General features: G+C 49.1%; 1 protein-coding gene across 2 annotated transcripts in view; it reads right to left on the reverse strand.

Annotated features, from left to right (window-relative positions):
- Positions 1-490: 490 nt before the first annotated feature.
- Positions 491-22806, reverse strand: part of ARFGAP3 (ADP ribosylation factor GTPase activating protein 3) — a 50447-nt gene continuing 28131 nt past the window's right edge. For both annotated transcript variants that reach the window (XM_053895713.1, XM_019447101.2), the window contains 8 exons: positions 22394-22536; positions 19076-19204; positions 18520-18642; positions 16595-16726; positions 10873-10996; positions 9886-9976; positions 2973-3094; positions 491-1566 (listed from right to left, as the gene is read on the reverse strand). In XM_053895713.1, the coding sequence (XP_053751688.1) occupies positions 1549-1566; positions 2973-3094; positions 9886-9976; positions 10873-10996; positions 16595-16726; positions 18520-18642; positions 19076-19204; positions 22394-22536 (882 nt within the window). In that variant the 3' untranslated portion in view covers positions 491-1548. The remainder of the gene's footprint in view (positions 1567-2972; positions 3095-9885; positions 9977-10872; positions 10997-16594; positions 16727-18519; positions 18643-19075; positions 19205-22393; positions 22537-22806) is intronic.

Genomic DNA, 22806 nt, shown 5'->3' on the forward strand with positions numbered 1-22806 from the left:
GCAGTTAAGGTTAAGTGAGCATAGAAGGGTGGGGCCCAGGTCCCACAGGAATGGTGCCCTTATGAGGAGAGGAACAGACCCCAGCCTCTGTATGAGGGCAAAGAAGAGAAGGTGGCCTTCCACAAGCCAGGGGGAGAGTTCTCTCCAGAAATCACCCCTGATGGCACCTTGATCTTGGACTTCTGGTCTCCAGAGCCGTTAAGCCCCCCGGACTGTAGCATCTTGTTACAGCAACACATTGGGCTCGGGACATGCCACTGTGCACGTCCTCACTTTCAGCAAGGACACTCCACCTGCCACTGCCCTGGGGACAACACCTCAGTTAATGACAGCTGCACATCAGGCCCCAAACGTACATGAAAAACAGATCCATCTCTAATTATATCATAGTTCAAATGCATGCCAATGTTATATCATGAGCCCTGATTTACAAGATTCATTACAAGGCTTTTGTAAAAAAAAAAAAAACAAAACAAAATAGGCAACACGATCTGCTGCAAGGGTTTATTATATTTAGAAGTCTACAAATTTGATCTTTTAAGAAAAATTCACAAAATATTCAGTTGAAACCACATTTCTGGTTCATCAGATTTCAAATATATTTTACTGTGCTGAACAATATATTCTAACGCTGTCTAAAACACAGCCAAATTATTTTTCTTTATTCATTTATACACATTCTGTAATTTTTTGAAAACCAAGATTAAGATAAAAAATATTAACAAAACTACCCAGTTACAACTACTGTTCTCCCATGTACTGAGATATTTCCCGTGGGTCTGTCTTCTTACCTTATTCATTTTAAATTCTGTCCACTATGTCGGTTCGTAAACACACTCAGGAGATTCCCAGCTGACATCTCCCATAAATTCAAACAGCAACACTGTGTCAGAAGATTAATTCCCTTGGCAATGCAGAAGCTTAGCCTTGTTAAAAGTGCTCACTGTAAATTATTTTTGAATTTATAGATCATACAAAGGGACAGACGGCTTTAAACATTATTTTGAAATCACTGTAACGTGTGGAAATACAAATGAAGCAACCTGCCAAATTAGACATTTGTGGTCTGTTGTTTTTATTCTTTGCTCCCTTTTGAATGAAACGTGTGTTGGTGAATTTGGTTTCTCCGGGCCTCTGGAGCATCACTGCTTGGGGTAGCCCTTAGCCCCCAGGTCACACGGCACTGAGACCCCCTCCCCCAGTCCCGGAAGGAAGGCTCTCAGCCCTCAGAGGTGGGAGAAGCCCTTGTCTCCAGACCCCCAGCTGCTGGAACCAGATTCCACACAAATAAAGCAAGGCTACACATAGATATGCCAGAAGGAGCGCATGGGCGGGAAGGAACGCAAAAACAGAAATTACAATAAAGCTTCTACTACATCAAAAATGAGAATTTCTCAAAGGAAATATCAGAAATCAGGAATGCATGTATACCATGTGAAAAAGCAGCAGAAAGATCTGCAAAACTGTCCGGTCTTCACTGCGGTCTGCGACGTGCTCACTGGTTCACGTCAAGAGGCCTTTCTGGAAACACGCGACCCCGCGTGGGTGCTAAGAACCGTAGCGATCCTGGCGAGAGAGAAGCAAGACGCACGTTTGCTCGCGCTCAGCGCCGGTTTCTCCCTCTCACGCGCACCGAACGCTCAGCGTTCCCAAACTGACATCGCAGTGAACACAGAACACCGACCGTCTGGCATCTGGAACGTACGCCGCCCCCCCCCCAACCCCAGGAGCCCAGTAACTGGAAGGGGCGTGGCCACAGCCGGGGCTTCCTGATGCCGAGGTCTGCGTGGGCCGTGGACAGGAGGACATCCTGTCCCTGATCCCCGCGGCCACCTGCGGCTCCCGCGCTGTGGGGGGGTCTGTGGGGAGGGGCGCAAAGCATCTGGGGGTGGGGGTGGGGAGCCAAGGGGTGAGCCTCTCTCTGGGAGGCAGGTGTAACACACGTGGAGTCTGAACCCTGAAATTCTGGCTCAGCTGAGCGATCCTGCAGATCCTGCAGAAGCAACTTAACCTCCGTACCTCCGATTCTGCATCTATAAAATAAAGGTATAGAAGAGGGGTACCCTATAAAAGGGGGATGACCTTCCCTAAAATACGGATGTCACCTCCGTGGAAGGCCTGATGTGGGCTCAGCTGACCTCAGGGACATGAAAAGAGCCCCGTGAATTCTAACCAAAGGTTGTTCTCAACAGCAGCCGAAACAGCAGGAACCTCTGGGCGGAGGGGATTCTCTTCAGTGGGGGCCGCCCCACCCCCTCCCCAAGCGGGGAAGCCCCTTCAGAGGCACCAGAGGCCACACTGATTAGGTCCTACCGCCCGTGGCCACGTTTTCGCATTAGCAGCAGCAACCTAGAAGAACAGGACGTACACCAGAAGGTTCACGAAGTAAGCCTTAAGAGATGGCCTTCCGCTGTTGTGCGCGAGGATGCCCCGACCTTGCCTTATTTCGGAGACCGAAATACCACGTAAATCCCCAAATTAGGGAAGACTCAAATAAATGTTCTGCATTTTCGCTCAACAGAAGGTAGCTTCTGAAGAATTACACAGAAATGCTCACAGCAGAGCACCACGGAGAATGTCAAATCATCTATACAACCTAATCCGTTTGAGTTCTAAGAAGGTGTGCATAGAAATCAAGAACTAAAATAAAATATGCCGAAACAGTAACAGAAGCTGCCCTTGGGATCATGGGCAGTTTTTATTTTCTTCTTCCTATTTCTCTGTTCCAACACAGGAAAGCGGAGCATACGATCAATTCCTGTAACAATTCCTCTAGAGTCATCAACGAGAACATTTAAGCAGAAATAAAAGCCCAATTTCTGGTTTTCATGACGTCCCGGGTTACACCGTAGCAAACATATAAATCAACAGCAGGAAATGTAATTTGCCAGCAGGTGAAGAGCGGTCCAAGTTGCGTTTTCCACGCCGGAGCCACCACCCCGCTCCGTTCCTGTCACCCCCGGGGCACTGACCTGAATGGAAGTCATGACGCCGTTAGCGAAGACCGAGAGCTTTCCAGCAACCGATCGCACTCCCTGCTTAAACTGGGCCATGTCAGGCGCAGTGGGCAGCACGCTCGTGAGGTTGTAGCTTCCTGCACACAGAACAGATGCCATTTGTCACTGGACCGTGGCGACAGGCGGCACAACCGGTGCCCAGGGCACTCCGTGACCTTAGAGGGCACAGAATCCCCTCCCCTCCCGCTTCCCGCTTCCCGCAAGCAGCAGCTGGGCGGAAGGGAGAAGAACCTTGCGGTGGGGTCAGGACCTGTTTCAGTGCCAGCCCCACCCTGAACTAGCTGTAAGACCCCGTACGAGAGCAGATGTCGTATTGGGTCTTGGGACCACCAGGGGTTCAAATACTGGCACTGTCTCTTCTAAGCTGTGTGTCTTTGGAGAGCTTTCTCACCCTCTCTGGGCTCCTGGTTCCTCCTCTGAACACAAGATCTGACAGGTAAATACTCAGTAAATGGCAGATGGGTGGACATCTCTAGGTTTTGAGTGCTCAACATCCCCCCCCCACCGCGCTTTTGATACAAGCCCTCCTCCCTTCTCTTGGGGAGCCCCGTGGACTCCATCCAGAGGGGTGGGCGTGTGACCCAGGCCTGGCCGATCAGAGCCTTCCTGGGACTCCTGTATCTCTCAGGGAGAGGAGCCTTTGCTTGCTCTGGGGCTGCCGGTGGGGATAAGGCACCGCAGTGGCCGCTGTCTCTGTCACCTGCCACTCAGGGCAGGGGAAGCCTGCAGGACAGGAGAACGAGGTTCACTAGGGAGGGGAGCCAAACGCACAGGTGTCTCTCTGAGGCTTTTCTGACTCTGAGCCGGAGCCAAGCTCACCACCCACCCCCCCCTTGCTTCCTGAGGCCAGAACCAGTGGGATTTCTTTGCTTCGGCTTTGGCGGCGGCGGAAACATCAGCCTATTTCCACCAGCGCAAGTGAAGCGCGTCGGTGGTATCGCACCTGAGCGGCGGCAGCTCCGGAGCAGACAGCCAGGGTTTCGGGCTGAGGCTCCGTCACAGAGGTGTGACAGAAAGCCGGAGGGGCCCCGTGACTGTGAGCGAGCCCAAACCCTGCAGGTCCTAGGGTGCCAAGCCCAGTCACCCCCGCACGACCCAGCCGCACCCACCTGGCCCTTAAGCAACAGAAGCCAGTTCCCTTTCCAAGAAAAAACGGAATGGACGTGTTTATCTTTCCACACGGACGCCGCCCAGAAGGGACAGTGTGGATCCCCAGCACGGCTCCCGTGCCCACCATGCAGGGAGGGGCCGCCGGTGCGGGTTCCTCCCCTCTCTGCCTCCAGCTGACTTGTTATTCATTTTTAACTTTGTTTTTATTTCTTTCAAACATTTTATTTTTGAGAGACAGAGCGTGAGCAGGGGAGGGGCAGAGAAAGAAGGAGACACGGAAGCCGAAGCAGGCTCCAGGCTCCGAGCCGTCAGCACTGAGCCCGACGCGGGGCTCGAACCCATGAGCTGAGACCACGACCTGAGCTGAAGTCGGATGCTCAACCGACTGAGCCACCCAGGCACCCCTCCAGCTGACTTTTTAAAGTTTTGCAGGCCTTGGCCAATAAAAGAGTGGAGGCCCAGCCTGGACAGTGGATCTGGGTTCAAATCCTAGCACAGCCGCTCACCAGTGTTGCTACTGGCCTGCAGATGGGTCTTCATAGCACACAGGAAGCTAGTATGAGATCCTGAGTGTGCAGAGCCAGGGTCACGGCTGCGCCACTACCTGGAGAGGTCCACAGCGGCTGGGTAGGTCTGGACCAGAGGTCAGCAGGGGGGACCTTAGCAGAAGCACCTCCACTTACAAGTTTCCAACTTGGGAAATTTTTAAAAAAATTTTTTAATGTTTATTTAGTTTTGAGAGGCAGAGAGAGACAGCATGAGCAGGGGAGGGGCAGAGAAAGAGAGAGACACAGAATCTGACACAGGAGTCAGGCTGTGAGCTGTCAGCACAGAGCCCGACACGGGGCTCGAACCCACGAACCGCAAGATCGTGACCTGAGCCAGAGCTGGACGCTGAACGGACAAAGCCACCCTGGCGCCCCTCCAACTTGAGAAGCACTTAAAGAAGAGAGCACAGCTAAGGCGGGACAGCTCTGGGACCATGATCTCTCACCGACTAGGTACAGTCCCCAAGTGCCCTGAGATGGCGGCCCATCCCCTAGAGTCCTTCCTCTCCTCTCCTCCCCTTCTCTGTACAGAGCTCCCAAATTCTAACCCTTGCAACAAGGTGTGTTCAGGTGACAGGGTTCTGGCCAATGGGACGTAAGCCGAAGCGCCATCCAGGGCTGAGGCCCGCCCTTTTCCCTGCCTCTTCCTGCTAGCCGGGATGCAGATGGGATGGCTAGGGCTGGAGCAACCATATTGGGCATGAGGTCAAGTGTGGAGAGGAGATCATGAGCAACAAGAGGAGAAGGGCCTAGGTCCTTGGCATCTGGGAACATAGCACATGTCCTGAGCTGCCTCCCCAGAGTCCCATGTAAGAGGGAAACGAACTCAGATCTGATTTAGCCTCTGTTATCGTGCACCTTTACTCCTTACTCAATCCTCACTATCCATCTGAGTCCTGGGAGTGTAAGCAGCCGGCCAACTCGGGAACGGGTGTCAGGTCTCTGGCAGGGAGGTGGCTTCCCACCCTCCGCCGGCAGGTCTGCTGCCTGCAAACCTGTGAAAGCTGATTGAAGGTCTCCCTCCTCCTCTCGTATCTGGGTGCCGTGTCTCCTTTGAGGGCCGCCCGGGGCAGCAGAGCCCCAGTGCGCTCAGACTACACAATGGGCTCCAGGAAATGACGGCTCAAGCTGCTTCCTCAGGAAGAGGCTCCCTGACCTACGGTCTAGGTCAGGTGCCCGGTCTCCCTGCTATCTATCTGTCCCCATTACACCCCCAGCGGGCTTGGTGCTGAGGACATCATCACAAACCTGCTTTTCCAGAGCTTACTGCCTACTGGGGAAGGCAGACAATCAACCGATAACAGCACCCGGAGAGCTCGGCCAGCAGTTAGAGGCCGCCAAGGCAGTCCAGATACGAGTGGCTGCGGCCGAGCCGAAGCCGGTGGCAGTGGGGTGGGTGAGTCTGAGTGTCCCGAGGAGGCTTAGGGACCAACTGGCAGCGGGGGGCTGGGAAAGAGAAAAATTAAGGCTGATTCCCAGGTTTCTGGCTCAAGCAACCGAAAAGGTGGCAAGACAGAGACAGAGGCCCCGGAGTGTCCAGGCCGGGGGACGGGGCCAGCCGAGCCACGCCGCGTTAAGTGGTTGGCGTGGAGGCCCTGTATCAGTCGGGAAGGCCAAGTGACACCGTGCTGGCACCTCACTGTGCCCGCCACGGGCCGGCAGGGGGTCCGCTTTGCACAGTCACCCGAGATGGGGACCCGTGGGGCCGTCTCTCGGTGGAAGCCTCGGAGGCCACCTCCACACAGAAGGAACCACGGCAATGTGCACACGGCGCCTGACACTGGCCACGTGACATCACAGCCGGGGCAGGGGACGTTCCTGTTTGTGCTGGAAGGGGCACGAGCACGGTGAGGACCGTGGCTCCCGCGCTCAGCTGGCTGAGGGACCCGCTGACCGGCACCCCTGCTTCCAGGGCTCCTTCATTACCCGTCCATTCGTTCACTCAAAAGACGCATCCTGAGGGCTTTCCCTGTGCCAGGCATGCCAGCTGCCAGGGGACGGAGATGAAAACGGACAGGTCCTGTCCCTGAAGGGCTTAGGGTCCAGTCCGGGGGGGGGGGGGGGGGTCATCAGATGGCCTCTACCCTGGTGACAGCAGAGGGCGCCCAGAGCGTGCACCCAGGGCTGGAGCAGGAAAACGCTGGGAACTGAGCCTGGAAAGGCCCACAGGAGCTGAGAGCCAAGCGGCAGGGAGCAAGGGCAGGATGTGAAACCTGGGCCGACCAGAGACTTCTGGGTAGAATCAGCCCAGAGAAGGGAGAAGGGGTAGCTGCAGGAGGTGGGAGGGTGGCGCTGTGGAAGCCCGAGGAGCCCAGGACGGTGCCCCGGCTCCTCAAACAATCGATTTTCAGTAGACGATCACGTACCCGTTTCCCTGAAATGGGGACAAAGGGAGAGAAGAAAGGGTTTCCAACATGACACGAGTGACGAGTTTAATAAGGAACAGAGCACGGCAGTGACCTCTCTGCCACCCGCACGGCAGCCCTGTGCCCAAGTGACGAGACTCCGGCCGGCGGCCGACTCCGGGTCGGCGACGCCACGGTGCAGCTGTGACAAACACATTCACCGCCTGACCAAACAAAATCACGTGGCTGCGGACTGAGGCCAGTGCTTGGAGATCTGCAGGCCCCGAAGAGGTCGCATGCCTGGACCGCGGGCTGAGTAAGGAGGAAAGAAGAGAGCAGCCAAGGTGCCCCAAGGGACAAAGCAAACAGGTGCACGGAGCAAACCAGCGAGTGGAGCCTAGGAGAGAAGGGCCTCAGCGTCTCTGGCCCTCCCGGTGGACACGCTCAGATTCAAATAACCGGAATCATTTTCTCGAAAGAAAAACCCCGAGGGGACAGACTGGGATTGGAGCTTCTGCTCTCCCAAAGCTGCCTCTGTTCTGTCATTCAGTGCCCTGAGTGGCTGCCTCCCGACACAGGACCCAGGTGATGGCAGTCCCACCTCCCCCAGCTGACCCTGCTCTGGGAGGATGGCCACAGGGACCGGCGCTATGCCAGGCTGGCGGCGGGTGCTTATGTGTGTTTTTCATCTGGTCCTTCCCGTATCCCGAAAGGGAAGGGCCCTTGACAAATGTCCAGGCTGCTGGATTAAACACATCCCCAGGAAGCATTTTGTTTCACCAGGAGGCATTTCGAATCTGGAGTCATTCCCGCCCCCCCCCCCCCCCCCCCCCGCCCCCACCACAATGAAATTATAAAGTATACCATGATCTCCTCAATGACTGAGATTTCACAGATGGGAAAGCTTCTAAGATAAGAAAAGAAACCCAGAATAGTCTCTTAAACCAGCTTTTGCTGTTTGCCGAAATGCACTCTTGACAAAAAGTAAATATTTAATAAGAGTTGTTCAATGCACTTACACTTACGGTCGTTACTGAAGGCGACTTTTATGATGTGCTTGATGGAAAATGCCGAACGAGGGTGACCACGGTCTGAGCCGTGGGCTTGGATGGAGGAGGGAGCACGGAGGCCGGGGGGGGGGGGGTGGCACCCTTTCTGTGACCCTGAGTTTGGGACCCACACAGGGCCCAAACAATTAAAGAACCTTTGTTCTCTGAAAGGGGATGGGAAAGTATACATGGGCCGGCCACAATTTTCCTTCAACAATTGGAAAGAGTTTTCATTTGATCTCCAAATGTTTTTTTTCCTTTTTTAAACAAACAGGGTTTCAGAGTGAAACTTCCAATAACCTGAATTACAAAATCACACACAGCTGGTTGGGGGGAGACGACTTTCAACACCTGAGGTTCTGAGGGGCTGACCTGATACCCTTGGCGGGGGGAGGCGGGGCTGTGGGGATGCTCCCCTGCTCCCCTCCAAAGGGCACAGGGCCAGCACCCCTCCACCTGGGAAGGCGGCCACAAGAGGAAGTCCCGACAAGAGATAAGAATGCAAGTCCAGGAGCCACCCTGCCCCACCCGGACTCGGTGCAGAAGGCAGCTCAGAGAGCGGCCTGAGAGCCGCAGCCCCACCGAGCACCCCTGCCTGGTGGGCTCCCTACAGCAGCTGAGGCCCTGGCCCCCACCTGCCCCTGGGGCCCTGTATCCCCTGGGTGGAGAGCTCCTTCCCACAGCGGCAAGCAGCCTGGTGTGCTTACTGAACCTGAGGGCCACAGTGGATCTTCCAGCATCCCCCACACCCCAGCACTGAAGGTTCCAGGCACTCGGGTCTGTCCCGCGACCTTCTCTCTTGAGGCTGTTTCTCGCTGTACTCAGAAAACAGTTGTTCTCTGCAGCTGCCCGTGCTGGTCACCTGTGCCCAGGCCTGGCTCCTCCAGGTTTGGGGACGAGGGGGAGCAGGTGGTCCTGGGCCTGGAGCATTTGGCTCTGGAGGTCCCCTCCCCCTGGGCTCTCCCGCCGAGTGGGTTCCTGAAGTGACTTCAGAGGACACCGCTCCTTTAATGCGAGCTGTGACAAAGGAAGAACACACAGCCTTCCCGTCGCCCTTGGCCAGGCTGAGGCCTGGGTGGGACTCGGTCATGGCTCAGGGACCCAGAGGTACAAGCAGAGACCGGCTCGGCTCTGGACGTCCAGGATGGGCCCATGCTCTGAGGTGCACTCCCTGGGGCTCCCAGGCATCTCTCGTCCATGGGGTCTGCTCCCTAAGAGGGCTGGGGAGACAGGAGATTCCTCTGCACCTGCCTGTTTCCACAGCCACATTCTGCCTTCCCTCGAAGACTGAGCCTGGTGAAGTCCCCTGTTCTACCTGCCTCTGTCTCCCCTGGGTGCCAGACACCCAGGTGGCACTTCACACATTGTACCTCACTTGAGCCTCAGTGCCACCTTGCGCGGGGTGTAGTATCTACCCGCTTCACAGAGCAGGAGTCTGGGAAGACTGGAAAATGACATGAAACACTCAAGGTCTCAGGCAGGGAGCGGTCAGTGACAGCTAGGAGCCCAGGGCTGTCCACCCGCGGGGCTGTGATACCACACAAATCAGACAAGGCCTTTGCACCGGACCAGGAAACACGTTCCAGGAAGATGACTTCTCTGGCAACCCGGGGACGTCGCTTAAATGTCCTGACCTGGTCTCCTCACACACCAAGCCTGAAACGGTAACTTCTGCTCTGTTCACAGAGGGGGTAAGAGCATCACGTGACGGTTGCGGATGATCTTGGAAAAGTGAAAAGTTCTATGCAGAGAAAACGTACTCATGCCGTAGACACGTTGGGCACCAACCTTGTTGGCAGCCCCGCCCCCCCATTACCTGCCGTCTGCTTCCTCTGCTCATCAAACAGATCCGCTGAGCTTATGGAGGAACTCGCCGAAAGCCTCTCCAGCCGAGCCCTGGTTTCATACTAGAGAAGACAAGGAATAGGAAACATCAGGCTCCAAAGGCTGTGAGCAATTCTGCAAAAAGAATCAGCGAGGAGCTGTCAGTTCACAGCTGCTCAGGGCAGGGGAACCAGAGAGCAGCAGGGCACCTCTGTCGCGGCGCTGTGCCCACCAGCGGCCAGCAGAGGCCACTGCACGGCTGCCCACATCGGCTCTGCTCCGTGACTTTCAAAGTAGACTTAAATGTTGCCAGCTTTAAAATAAGGCAGCTTTTAGGGGGTGGGAAGAGCAAGTGGTAACTCTAAGCTCCTGAAGTGCCGGGCAAAGCTCTGTTGCTACGAAATAGACTCAGTGCCTTTAGGAAGCAGCTCCCTGTGTCGCCCAAGAAACCTGGCAGTGACGCGCGCCTCCCAGAGCTTTGACAAGCACACCAGCACCCCGACATTAGAAAAAAACCTTAGGCCTCTCCATTGCCGTATGATCCTTCTGTGTAGCAGGACTCCTCTAAGGCGAGAGGCAACAACCTGAAAATAAATATATATACCCTCCCCGAACATATCTATATACGCCATTTAACTTCATTAATAATCATTAAAAGGTTAAGTAAATTACAGCTGTATCAAAAATCACCTGAAATTTTTTCCAAACATATTAAATAGATGTGTGTTCAAAACACTGAGAAAGGAATCAGAGAAACGTGAGACACGATCCCTACCTTCTAGCCTCTTCTCCAGCTGGGGCAGTGAGGGGGAGGAGTCAGGAGGACCTGGGTTTGAGTCCCGACTCCATCACCTTGGGCCCAGGGGCCTCTCACAGTCTGAGTCCCTCCCACTCTGCGCCTATCACCTCCTCCCCTGGCTCCCAGGTCCCTGCTCGCTTCCTGCTCAATAGGGCTCACACAAACTCTCTGGACACTTACATCAGCTTGGGCTTGTCTTCCAAAGTACATATCTGATGAAATGGCTTTGACATTGCCAAACTTCTTCTGGGCTTCATCTGTGTTCTCAACTGGCTCATAGTCTGGCTTACGGCGGGCAGTAGGTCTATAATTAAAAACAGGCAGACCAGGAGCGACGTCAGCAAGACGGTGAAGTAGGGAGTTTTCTACCATCGTCCCCCTACAGAACACTGATCTTGACAATTGTCCACAGACAGGACGCAGGAGTGCAGCAGAGAGATTCCAACACACTGTTGGGAGTAAAATGATCCAAGACTGGGCAGAAGAAAGAGGGTAAGAGGCACAGTTTCACCTTCCCTGAGTCACCCCTCTCCCCGGGCGGCACAGCTCAGTACCAAGAGAGAGCCCCCTGGCCTGCAATATCTCCCATGGGGGGAAAGTGAGAGGCTGGTGAGTGGGAGCCCGATTTCCCCTGCTGGGTGGGACACTGCAGAAAATGCCCCTTCTTTCCCACCCCATCCACAGTACTGAGGTGATCTGCATGGCTTGGGGGCTGGGAGAGGCTGGAAGCACAGCAGCCAGGGCTCAGAACTCAAAGGCACGTAGGTCCCACCGACCATTTTGTGGACGCCACGAGGAAGCCTGCTCACAAGCAGCTGGGTACACTTTGCCCGTGGAGCCCCCCGCTGGCCCATGGATGCCTTCCAACGCTCTGTGCACCTCACCCACACATCTCCCACCTTCATAGTCGGCTCCCTGCACAAGCCCCCACAGACGGCGAGGACAAGCCTTTGAGCATGTGCAGAAAGCCAGCCCGCTCTGGGACTGGGAGGAAGTACACAAAGGAGCATTTCCGGGCACCAAGGGAGAGTACACAGGAGGCTCGAGCACCTGGCCTGGCCTTGTGGGATTGAGAGACGGCATTCATCTTAAGAATCCAGCCCCAAAAGGGAACGAGTAGTATAGAGTGGGATTTCCATAGAAAAGGTCTGAGAAAGCTTCAGAATCCCTAGCAGGGCTGCTGGTGAAGGCATTTCTCACCCCAAGCCAGTCGGTAGAGACAGGAGGAGGTGACTCTTCTTCTAATGGGAAGACAGCAACACAAGACGCCAAGCAGGACAAAAAATCAAGGAAACGCGACACCACAAAGGGAACGCAGTAATTTTCCAATAACCGATCCCAAAGAATCGGCTGACAAAGATTTCAAAATAACCGTTTTAAAGAAGCTCAGGAGCCTACGAGAACACTCACAACTCAACGAAGTCAGGAAAATAACACGCAAACAGAATAAGAAGTTCAACACAGAGACGGAAATCACAAAAAAGAACCAAACAGAAACTCTGGAGCTGAAGAATACAACAGAGGACATCAACGGCAGACTGAGTCAAGCAGAAGGATTTGTGAACTCGAAGACAGGTCATTTCAAATCATCCTGTCAGAGGAGAAAAAAAGAAAAAAGAATAAAACTGAGTGAAGAAAGCCTACACGAATTATGAGACACCGTAAGAAACTAATTTACGCGTTACAGGAGGCCCATCAAGAGAAGAGAGGGCAAAAGGGGCAAAAAGCTTATTGCAAGAAATAACAGCTAAAAACTTCCCAGATCTGGAGAGAGATATGGACATTCGGGTACACGAAGCTCAAAAGTCCTCAAAGAGATTCAACCCAAAGAGATCTTTACCAAGACACATTATAATAAAACTGTTAAAAATCAAAGACAAAAAGAAAGATAAATACCATACGATTCAACTCATAAAAGAAATCTTAAAAAAAAAAACATGAATAAACAAACAAAAAAAGAGCAGAATCAGAAGTATAAATATAGACACAAATGATGGTTGTCAGACAAAAGGGGGGTGGGAGAATGAGCCAAATGGGTGAAGGGGAGAGGGAGAAATAGGCCCCAGTTATGAAATGAGTAAGTCATGGGAATAAAGGTAAGCCATAAGGGGGAAAAAAAGAATTTTTAAGTTTTTTTGTTTTTTATTTTTTGTTTTTGTTTTTTGAGGCGGGGGGGGGGGGGGGGGGTGGGCAGAGAGAGAGACTCCCAAGCAGGCTTCACACTGTCACATGGGGCTCGAACCCACAAACTGTGAGATCATGACCCAAGCCAAAATGAAGAGTCAGATGCTTAACTGACTAAGCCACTCAGGTGCCCCCCAAAAAAGAATTTTTAAAGCAACAAGAGAAGAGAAACTCATCATGTACAGTGGAATCCCTGGGAGACCATCAGCAGATTTCTCAGCAGAAACCTAGCAGGGCCAGGAGACAGGGGAAGGATATATTCGAAGTGAAAAACAAACAAACAAGCAAACTCTGCCAACCAAGAGACTTGTGTCACCGAAATCCTAAAAGGAGTCTTGGAAGCTGAACTGATGAATGCTCATTAGTAACATAAAAACATGAAAGTATAAAACTCACTGATGGAGGTAAGTGCACAGTCAAATTCACAATACTTGAATGCTGCAATGGTGGTGTATAAATCACTAACCTCTGTATAAAAGTTAAAAAACAAAAATGGTAAAAATAACTATAGCTACATTAATTTATTACTGGATATACAATATAAGAAGGAGTGAATTACGACATCAAAAACATAAAATGTAAAGGGGGTAGAGTAAAAGGGTAGAATTTTTGTATGTAATCTAGGTTAAGTTGTTATCCACTTAAAATAGACTGTTATAGGGGCGCCTGGGTGGCTCATTTAGTTGAGCATCCGACTTGAGCTCAGGTCATGATCTCGCCGTTCGTGAGTTTGAGCCCTGCGTCGGGCTCTGTGCTGACGGCTATAGGCTGTTTATAGACTGCTATAATTATAAGATGTTTTAGGTAAGCCTCATGGTAATCATAAAGCAAAAATCTATAGTATACACACAAAAGAGAAAGAGAAAGAAATAATAACATACCACTATGGAAAGTCATCAATTCACAAAGGAAGACAGCAAGAGAGGAAGAAAGGAACAAGGGAACCACCAAACAGCCAAGGAACAATTACTAGGATGGCATTAGTAAATCCTTACCTATCGATAGTTGCTTTAAACATAAATGGACTAAATTCACCAACCAAAAGACACTGAGTGGCCAGATGGATTAAAAAAACAAGGTCCAACGGCATGTTGCCTACAAGAGACTCTCTTCAGCTTGAAGAACACACATAGGCAGAAAGTAAAGGGACTGAAAAAGATACTCCACGCAGATGTAAACCAAGAGAGAACAGGGATAGCCACACTTATATCAGATGAAGTGCACTTTAAGCCAAAATCTGTAACAAGGAACAAAGGTCATTATATAACTATATAAATGTGTGTGTGTATGTGTGTGTGTGTGTGTGTGTGTGTGTGTGTGTGTATATATATATATATGTATATATATATATATACACACACATATATGATCAATTTTAAATATATATGCACCCAACATTGGAGCACCTAAATATATGATATAAATATTAACAGAGCAGAAGGGAGAAATAGTACTGTAATCACATAGGAGACTTCAGTATCCCACTTTCAATAATGGACAGATCATCCTGAAAGAAAATCAAGAAAAACTGGACTTCAACAGCATTTTAGACCAAATGGACAAACAGACACATTCAAGACACTCCATCCAATAGCAGTAGAACACACATTCTCAAGCACACATAGAACATTCTCCAGGACAAATATATGTTAGGTCACAAAATAAATTTAAATCATACGTTAGGTTTAAGAAGGTTGAAATCATATAAAGTGTCCTTTCCAACCATAATGGTTGCAAGTAGAAATCAGTGATTGGAGAGAGGAAAACTGGAAAGTTCACAAATATATGGAAATTAAACAACACATTCCTGAACAACCAGTGGGTCAATGAAGAGATCAAAAGGGAAATAAAAAAATATCTTGAAACAAATGAAAATGGAAACACAACACACCCAAACTCATGAAACACAGCAAAAGCAGTTCTAAAAAGGAAGTTTATGGCCACCAGGTATCTGAAAAGACGCTCAACATCACTCATCATCAGGGAAATGCAAGTCAAAACCACAATGAGATGTCACCTCATACCTGTTTGCATGGTAAGTACCAAAAGAGATAAGTATGGATGAGAATTGGGGAAAAGGGAACCCCTGTATGCTGTTGGTGAGAGCGGAAATTAGCAGAGCCATACAGAGAACAGTATGGAGGTCGGTCCCTCAAAAAATTAAGAACAGAGGGGCGCCTGGGTGGCTCAGTCGGTTAAGTGTCTGATTTCGGCTCAGGTCATGATCTCACGGTTCATGAGTTCAAGCCCCACATCGAACTCTGTGCTGACGGCTCAAAGCCTGGAGCCTGCTTTGGATTCTGTGTCTCCCTCTCTGTCTGCCCTTCCCCCCGCTCTATCTGTCTCTCTCTCTCAAAAATAAACATTAAAAAAAATTTTTTTTTTAAATTAAAAATAGAACTACTATTTGATCAGCAATCCCACTTCTGGATTTGTATCTGACACAAACAAATCAGTATCTCGAAGAAATATCTGTGCTGCCATGTTCACAGCAGCATTATTCACAATAGCCAAGATACATGTCTGTTGATGGATGAATGGATAAAGAAAATATATATATACAGTGGAACATTATTCAGCCATTAAAAAAAGGAAATCCCGCCATTTGTGACAACACGGATGAACTTGGAGGACATCATGCCAAGTGAAACAAACCAGACAAAGAAGAAAAATACCGCACGATTTTGTTCCTATAGGTGGAATCTAAAATTAAAAAAAAAAAAAAAAAAGTGAAACTCATAGTGTAGAATGGTGTTTCTTTCCCACAGCCTTCAAGGTAGGGGAAATGGGCAGATGTTCAGAGGGTACAAACTTCTATTTACAAGATGAGTAAATTCTGGGGATGTAAAGTAGGCAGAGTGACCATAGAAAGTAATACGGTGTTATATACGTGAAATTCGCTAGGAGGACGGATCTTAAGTGTTGCCAGCACACAAAATGAAAACAAACAAACAAAAAAAAACCCAGCCCAAATAGGTTAAACTAATTTGAGGTGAGGCAAATGCACTTCTCATTTATAATGTATACTAATGCCATTTTACTTTTTAAAAAGCTGACGGTAGTAATTTTGTAAAAGGATTTCAGGCCATTTTAAAAAGCCTGAAAATTCTAATAAAACATGAGTAAATATCCAAAGCATCCGACATTTGAAGGAATTTTCCTATGTAAACAGACCCACCATTTTGATCTTCAGCTCCCCGTGGAGGTAGGTTGGTGAATACTGAGGGCACCGTTTGCAATGCACGGAAGACACCGTTCTGCATCACGCAGGATACAAAATGAGTAGGCTGGCCACAGACTGCAGTCACCCAGCATAATCCCAGGCTGTGCCTGTTGTCCCAACGTATTACTAGGTCTCCCTGCACTTTTGTCCGGTTTGGACAGGAGATTGTAAAGTCTTTCATTCATAATCAACAACTGGAGGTAGTTGTTCGACAGGTGAACGGACAAACAACTCAACAACGAAGAGGAAGGAACATCATGACAAGCGTCTCACATGCACTACGAAAAGTCAAAGAAGCCGGTCTGAAAAGGCCAGTTGCCGTATGATTCCATTTAAAGGACATTCTGGGAAAGGCAAGATTGTAAGGTCAGAAAACAGACCAGGATGCAAAGAATATTCTCGAAACAGTAGAATAAAATCATTCGCTAGTCTTAGAGAATTTCCCTGGAGACCCATGGCCTCAATATTTACAATCCCACTGTTCTCTGTTCATACCTGTCTGAATAGCCCGTGGGTTTCAGGATAGTATCCGTATCTTTGATGGTCTCTTTTTTCCAATAGGAATCTGAACTGTCATCCCAGCTAGAAAAAGAACTGCTCCTTAACTCCATCGGCTCGTCAAAGTACCTGTAAGAAAAAGAGGGACATGGTGACTCGGGAGACCTTACCGATGTCCACTCACATGGGGTGCACGGCGGCTACACTTCCTGGGCCTTGCGGTTGGAGTGGCCATGTGACGAGAGCTGACGAACGAAACAGAAGCAGGCGTGAGGAGAGTCATTTCCAAGGCCTTTAAAGTGCCTGTGCTCAACTCGCCCAGTCCCTTCTTCCCGTGCCACATGAAAGATAAGGTGGTTTTCCAGGCGCTCCAGCCTCAGGCAGGAGAAGCTTCCATCCATCTGGAAGATCAAGGTGTTACCCAAAGGACAGGTAATCTGGACAATCACCTGTACCCTCAGCTGAACAAGAAATAAACCGTTGTTGTGTTAAGCTTTTAAGACGGGGTTGGGGGCCGGGATGGGGGGGGAGGGGTGGATACTTGTCAGTGCAGTATAACCTAGCCCATCCGGATAGCACACGATGCCTTTGAGCGTCTTTACTCCCCACAGGTTACGTATTTTGCTTTCTCTGGGTCTAGTTCTGCCTAATCAGGTAATCACAACAAAAACCCCACTCGAGGAGCTCCCTGTTGGCAGTCCCTGCCAGGTAAGCCTGGCAACAGCCCTGACCACTTGATGTAAATGGTGCTAATTAGCCTCTTGGCGGAGTCAGATACAAAGGTATGGACGGCTAATGGCTGGACCATTGTGCGGATGCTTTTCCAGCCTGGGGCTTGATCTGTAGGCCTGTAGGTGGGTTTACTCTTTCACCAGCCGAGTACCCCCGAGCCGGGCCTTGCTCAGAGAGCAAAGCTCCACGGCAGCTTCCTGTCCTGCGTGGTGACAGAAAAATCGCTGACCACGAGCAACAGGGTTTGCCTGGAACAGGCCAAGGTCACACAGTCATTAAGTGGCCCAGCCAGGATTCAAATCCAGACCGTCTGAACCGGGGTCTACACCTCTCACCCCTGTGTTCTCAGCTGGTGCTCACCTCCAGTTCACAGCCCAGGTTTACATGGTGCCTTTTTAGCAGGACTCTCCTGTATGGGTCAGGTTCTTGGAAGAACCTCACACGGTGAGTCAGTTCAAGTCTCAACTTGTTCTCCCTGCCCTTCAGGCCCCTGAACCTGAACCGTGGTACTTGCCACGGTTGCCTTCACACCGAAGTTAGGCAACTGGTCCCAATCTGATGGTGGAGGCTGAAGGACCGGCACCTAGCTGACCCTGAGAGCCTTCAGAGTGTACTAGTGTTTTCCATGAATTGATAACACACACACAAATAGTGTTTGCTATTTGTTCTGAAACAAAAGGATATGGACCTTTGGGCTCTTGCCTTGTTCTCCAATTTCACACTTAGATAAACACAATTCCTACTTCTTATTTTTTTTAAGTTTATTTATTTTTGAGAGAGAGAGAGAAAGAGAGAGCACACGCAAGCAGGGGAAGGGCAAATGAGAGAAGGAGACAGACAATCTCGGGCGGGCTCTGTGCTAACCGACACAGGACTTGAATTCAGGTCGTGACCTGAGCCAAAGTCAAGGATCAGATGCTCAACCAACTAAGCCACCCAGGCGCCCTGCAAGTTCCTACTCTATTTTCAACTCTTGGTCACTGATTTTATTATAAACATCTCGCAGGCATTGTCCACTTACGAATCTTTCCCCCATAATTTTCCAAAGGACACCCTTGACTCCAGCCAAAGCTTGTAGAAGCAACGAAGTAAACTGATTTGTATTTGCTCTTAATGCAAATAAGCGAGTAAGTCCACATTAATGACCACTTTCTAAAACAACGCTTTAAGGCTGATTTGGGGCAGGTTACCTTGAGCTGGAAGTAAAATATGGGTCACCACTGTCATCACTGTACTTCTTTCTTGATTTTGCTATGATCGGCGTCTCCTGCTCAATGGTCTGCATATCTGAAGTCACGGAATGTGAAATACCACTGGAGAAAACAGAGAATAAAAGGGAGAGGAATTACATCAGTTCAGGAAGACACTCGTGCTCACCAAAGAATAAACGTTTCATACTTTCAACAAAAACGTTCGTGGGGTTAAAAACATGAGCAATAAAAACGGCATATATAGTTTTTGGCATAAGCCATATCGAAAAATACTGGGCCTTTGTGAGGACTGGAACTAATTACACAAGATGCAGTCACACATATTAGTTCTGTCTGCAGCATCCGCTTAACAATGAGTCAGGCCTATTTCCTTTTTGCTTTGACTCACTTTGAACTTTTCATGCTAGGTTGACTACTAGAGAGGAGTAAAACAATTGAAGAAAGGAAGGCATCATGAGAAAATACTCTCCCAGTTGACGCCAATAAGGAAGATCCATGCGCCATTAGCAACGTTTAAATTCTGGAAGCCACGTACCTCCTGCAGTTTCCGAACCCCATGCCGAGTCTCTCTGACTCTATCTTTTTTTTGCCACTCATGTTCATCTTCTCGTCCTTCTTCATTTGAATCTCAAGATCCTTATAGGCTAATCGCAGTGATGAAACGCTGCCAGAAAACCAAAGGCTCCTTAATTTAGCTTTAATTCTGTGTTCTCAAGTTAAAACACTAAGTGAAATCAAACACGTCACTGATAATTTGAGCTTCGTGCTTCTTTCCGTAATTAACAACTATGAAGGCAAATTGGCTTTTTTTTTTTCCCTAAAGGTCTTTTTTGAGTAGATGTTCAAGAAAATTTGAATGAGTTTACACCTGCTTTTTGGTTGCTGCTGACCCTACCTTACTGTTCTAGTTCATATCACCTATCGTCATATATTAATCATCACATCATCATATACTACCTGCCGCGTAATAACGTAATATATGCTAAGATTAAGTCTATGTAGGACAGTAAAAAGCAGAATTTCTTACTTGAGCTAATATTTATACTTTTTGCATTACATAGCAAAAGTATGAGGTTAGTTGCATGGGTTTGCACATATATTTGACTTTACAGGTAGTTAAATTAAGGGGCACCTGGGTGGCTCAGCCGGTTTAAGTGTCTGATTTCAGCTCAGGTCATGCTCTCACGGTCTGTGGGTTCGAGCCCCACGTCGGGCTCTGTGCTGACAGCTCGGAGGCTGGAGCCTGCTTCGGATTCTGTCTCCCTCTTTCTCTGCCCCTCCCCTGCTTGACCTCTCTTTCTCTCTCTCTCTCTCAAATATAAATAAGCATTTTAAAAAACCAAATATATAAATTAAGACGGAGTTACTTAATTGCAAAAGATTCTTCAGAGGACCGCTATAGAATCAGGCTTCCAAGAGCACTCATTTCTTAGCCAACCTTCCTTCTGTGCTACTAGTCAGACACTAATCATCTGTTTATCAAATACCTGTTACAAATGACGTACCAAAGGGGTAAAAAGAGGTATCCAACACTGTCCCTTGCTCTCAGATTCCTCAAAACGTTACAAATACTTAATTTTTCATAAAGAAAACTATGCAATAACAAGAGTATTTTCTATTAGTAAGACGGCAACAAAACTTGGGGGCCCTGAAAGGTGATATACCCATGTTATCAGGAATTCTAAGCTATTATCTGTTTCATAAAATTGTGCAAGATCTCATGAATTTCTCATAAGAAAGGCACCGTGTAAATTCCATAATAATATAAATACATTTTCCTGTAGTAACAGGGAATGACAACTAAATTTCTTACTAGAAAAAAAAAAAAGAGTAAACAGAAAACAGAAAAAAAAATAACACTGCTGCTGTTTCCTTCCTTAGTCAGTCAAGATTTGTTTTGTTTTAATCTGGTAGTTTTGTTTTCTTTACCATTCTTCCTACAGAGCAGGGTCTGACCACGTCCCCAGTTTTATCACTCAGAAAATAAATGATACTCTTGCGTCAGCTTTTTGGAGGAAGACCACAGATCTGCCGAAAACCACGAACGGATTAAACTGGAGCGGCAGATTCTTCTGGAGAAGATGAACGGCCGGGAAGAAAACGTTCCACTGGGAAGATGTGAGACGGGAGAGCTTTCCTCCTCAGCATCTGGCTGGGACCGAGGCTACCGCCACCAACAGCACCTGCTCTCCGACCTGGGCTTCCCGTAACGCGGGGACGGCAACGCCCACAGGACGAAGGAGTCAGGGCTCCGTGTTTCCCAGGCCCTGCTCAGGGGAGGCTCCCAAGCCGCTCAGGCCAAGCAAGGGAAGGGGCTCCGGGGCTCTCTTCTCCCTCATCTTCCCACCCACCGTGCGCAGGCTCCTCTGAGGGTGGGCCCAGGCACCGCCAGCAGGTGAGGACTAGGACAGACAGCTAGGGTTTCACAGGCTGAAGACAGAGAAAAATGCCGTTCCTTGACAGTTTACTCAACTGAAAATAACTCTATTTACAGCCGTTAAAAAATTAACTTGCAGAAAAATAACGCTGTTGCGTCTTTAGGATAAGACACGTGTGCTTTCCCGGAGCTGGCGCAGCCCTGGCTTGGCGGGATGGGGCTGCGACGGGTCTGAGAGGGAGGACAGTGTCTCGGGCACAGTGGCGCGGCTGTCCTGAACACGGCCAGGAAGGCTGTCAAAGCAGGTTCCCAAATCAAATTCATAAACACCCATGGCCCGCATCTTCGCGTATACGCTGTACTGAACCGTCCTAGTGAAAGATTCGAGTTAAGGCTGGTGTTGCCTCTAACAATACACTAATCTCCATCCACCCACCCCTGCAGGGAGGGAGCAGGTGCTTCGTGTTCTGTGTCTTCTGTTCTGATCAGGCTCTAGATTGTACACGCTCCAGGAAAACCACGCATGAACAATCTGCACAGAGCCCACTCCCAAACACCAAGAGAAGCAGTCTAATCCTCAGGTTGGACCTTCCCCCCATTTTCAGGGTCAAGATCCCAGCTTAGAGAAATTACAGTGAAGTCTGTGACCACAGCTCAAAGCAAATTTTACATAAAGCATTTCAAACCACATTTAGCCTAACTACAGTTTAGTGCTGCCCCCTATGTTCTAGGAGTTAAAGGACAATGAGAAACAACAACTTCCAATTCTCTGGGTTTACCAACTAGAACATCCCTTAGCAAGCTGCTAGCATGAATAACAACAAGAAATCACAGCGGGTTGAGCACTTACTCTGTACCAGGCACTGTTTGATGCACTTTAATAAACGTTAACTAAGTTAACCCTCAAAGCATTAAGCCTCGTAAAATAAGCATTATTATTTTCTTCATTATGCCGTCCATAGTGACTCAAGCCATAACAATAATAATAAATAAATAAAACAAAATAATAAATAAAATAAGCACACATAAGAACTAGGAACCCAAGCTGCCTTTCCTTTAGGTGTTGTGCTCACTCTGCTTTCTTCTCTCCTTATGATTTTTTTTTATACCCAGCACATGCACTTTCCAGGCAGCCCCACTGCTCCTCTGTTTCCAACACAAACAAAAACCTCTCAAGAGCCTTAAATGTCTACTTAGAATTCTCTTGACTGGCTTCCTGGTTTCCAGTTTCTGCCCCAGTCTGTCTGTCCTAATCTCAACACCAAACTCACTTTCCAAAATATACCCCCTTCATCAACACGATTGGCCTGACTTCAAGGTACCCCACATTATCATTCCAATTTCACCAATCCAGGCAACTCCCCCCTCCCCAGCACCAAAAAAAATTAAATGGCATTTTGAAAGCAAATCTCAAGAGTTGTTTGATTAATAGCCTTATGCACTAAACACACACTACTATAACTAAATCAAACTCACATTGATTCTTCCTTAGGTGCCGCGCTGGCCAGAAGGTCTTCCTGTTCCTTCATTTTATCTACAGCTTGGGCTTGTTTTTCAATTTCATTAAAGCATGTATTCGCCAGTTTCTGGGCTCCCAAACTTCCTTTTTTGGCCCCAAGCTAGAAGATATAGAAGATGAGATTTGACCCACGCTGTTTGAAAGCTTCAGCTAACGGCTAACACTTCCTGGGGTCTGTTACCCACCAGGCACTGCAACCCACGCTTCCTATTTGTTCTCTCGCTCTGTCCTCACAACCTGTGAAGTTGGCACTACTGTTATCCCCAGGTTAGATGAGGAACTCGAGTCTGGGGCAGGTTAACTGACTTGAACAAGATCACACAGCCAGTAAGATGACGGACATCAGGAATCACACCCTAGTGACAGCATC

The sequence above is a fragment of the Panthera pardus genome, unplaced genomic scaffold, assembly GCF_024362965.1.
Source record: "Panthera pardus isolate Hobbes unplaced genomic scaffold, ASM2436296v1 HiC_scaffold_6, whole genome shotgun sequence".
NCBI lineage: Eukaryota > Metazoa > Chordata > Mammalia > Carnivora > Felidae > Panthera > Panthera pardus.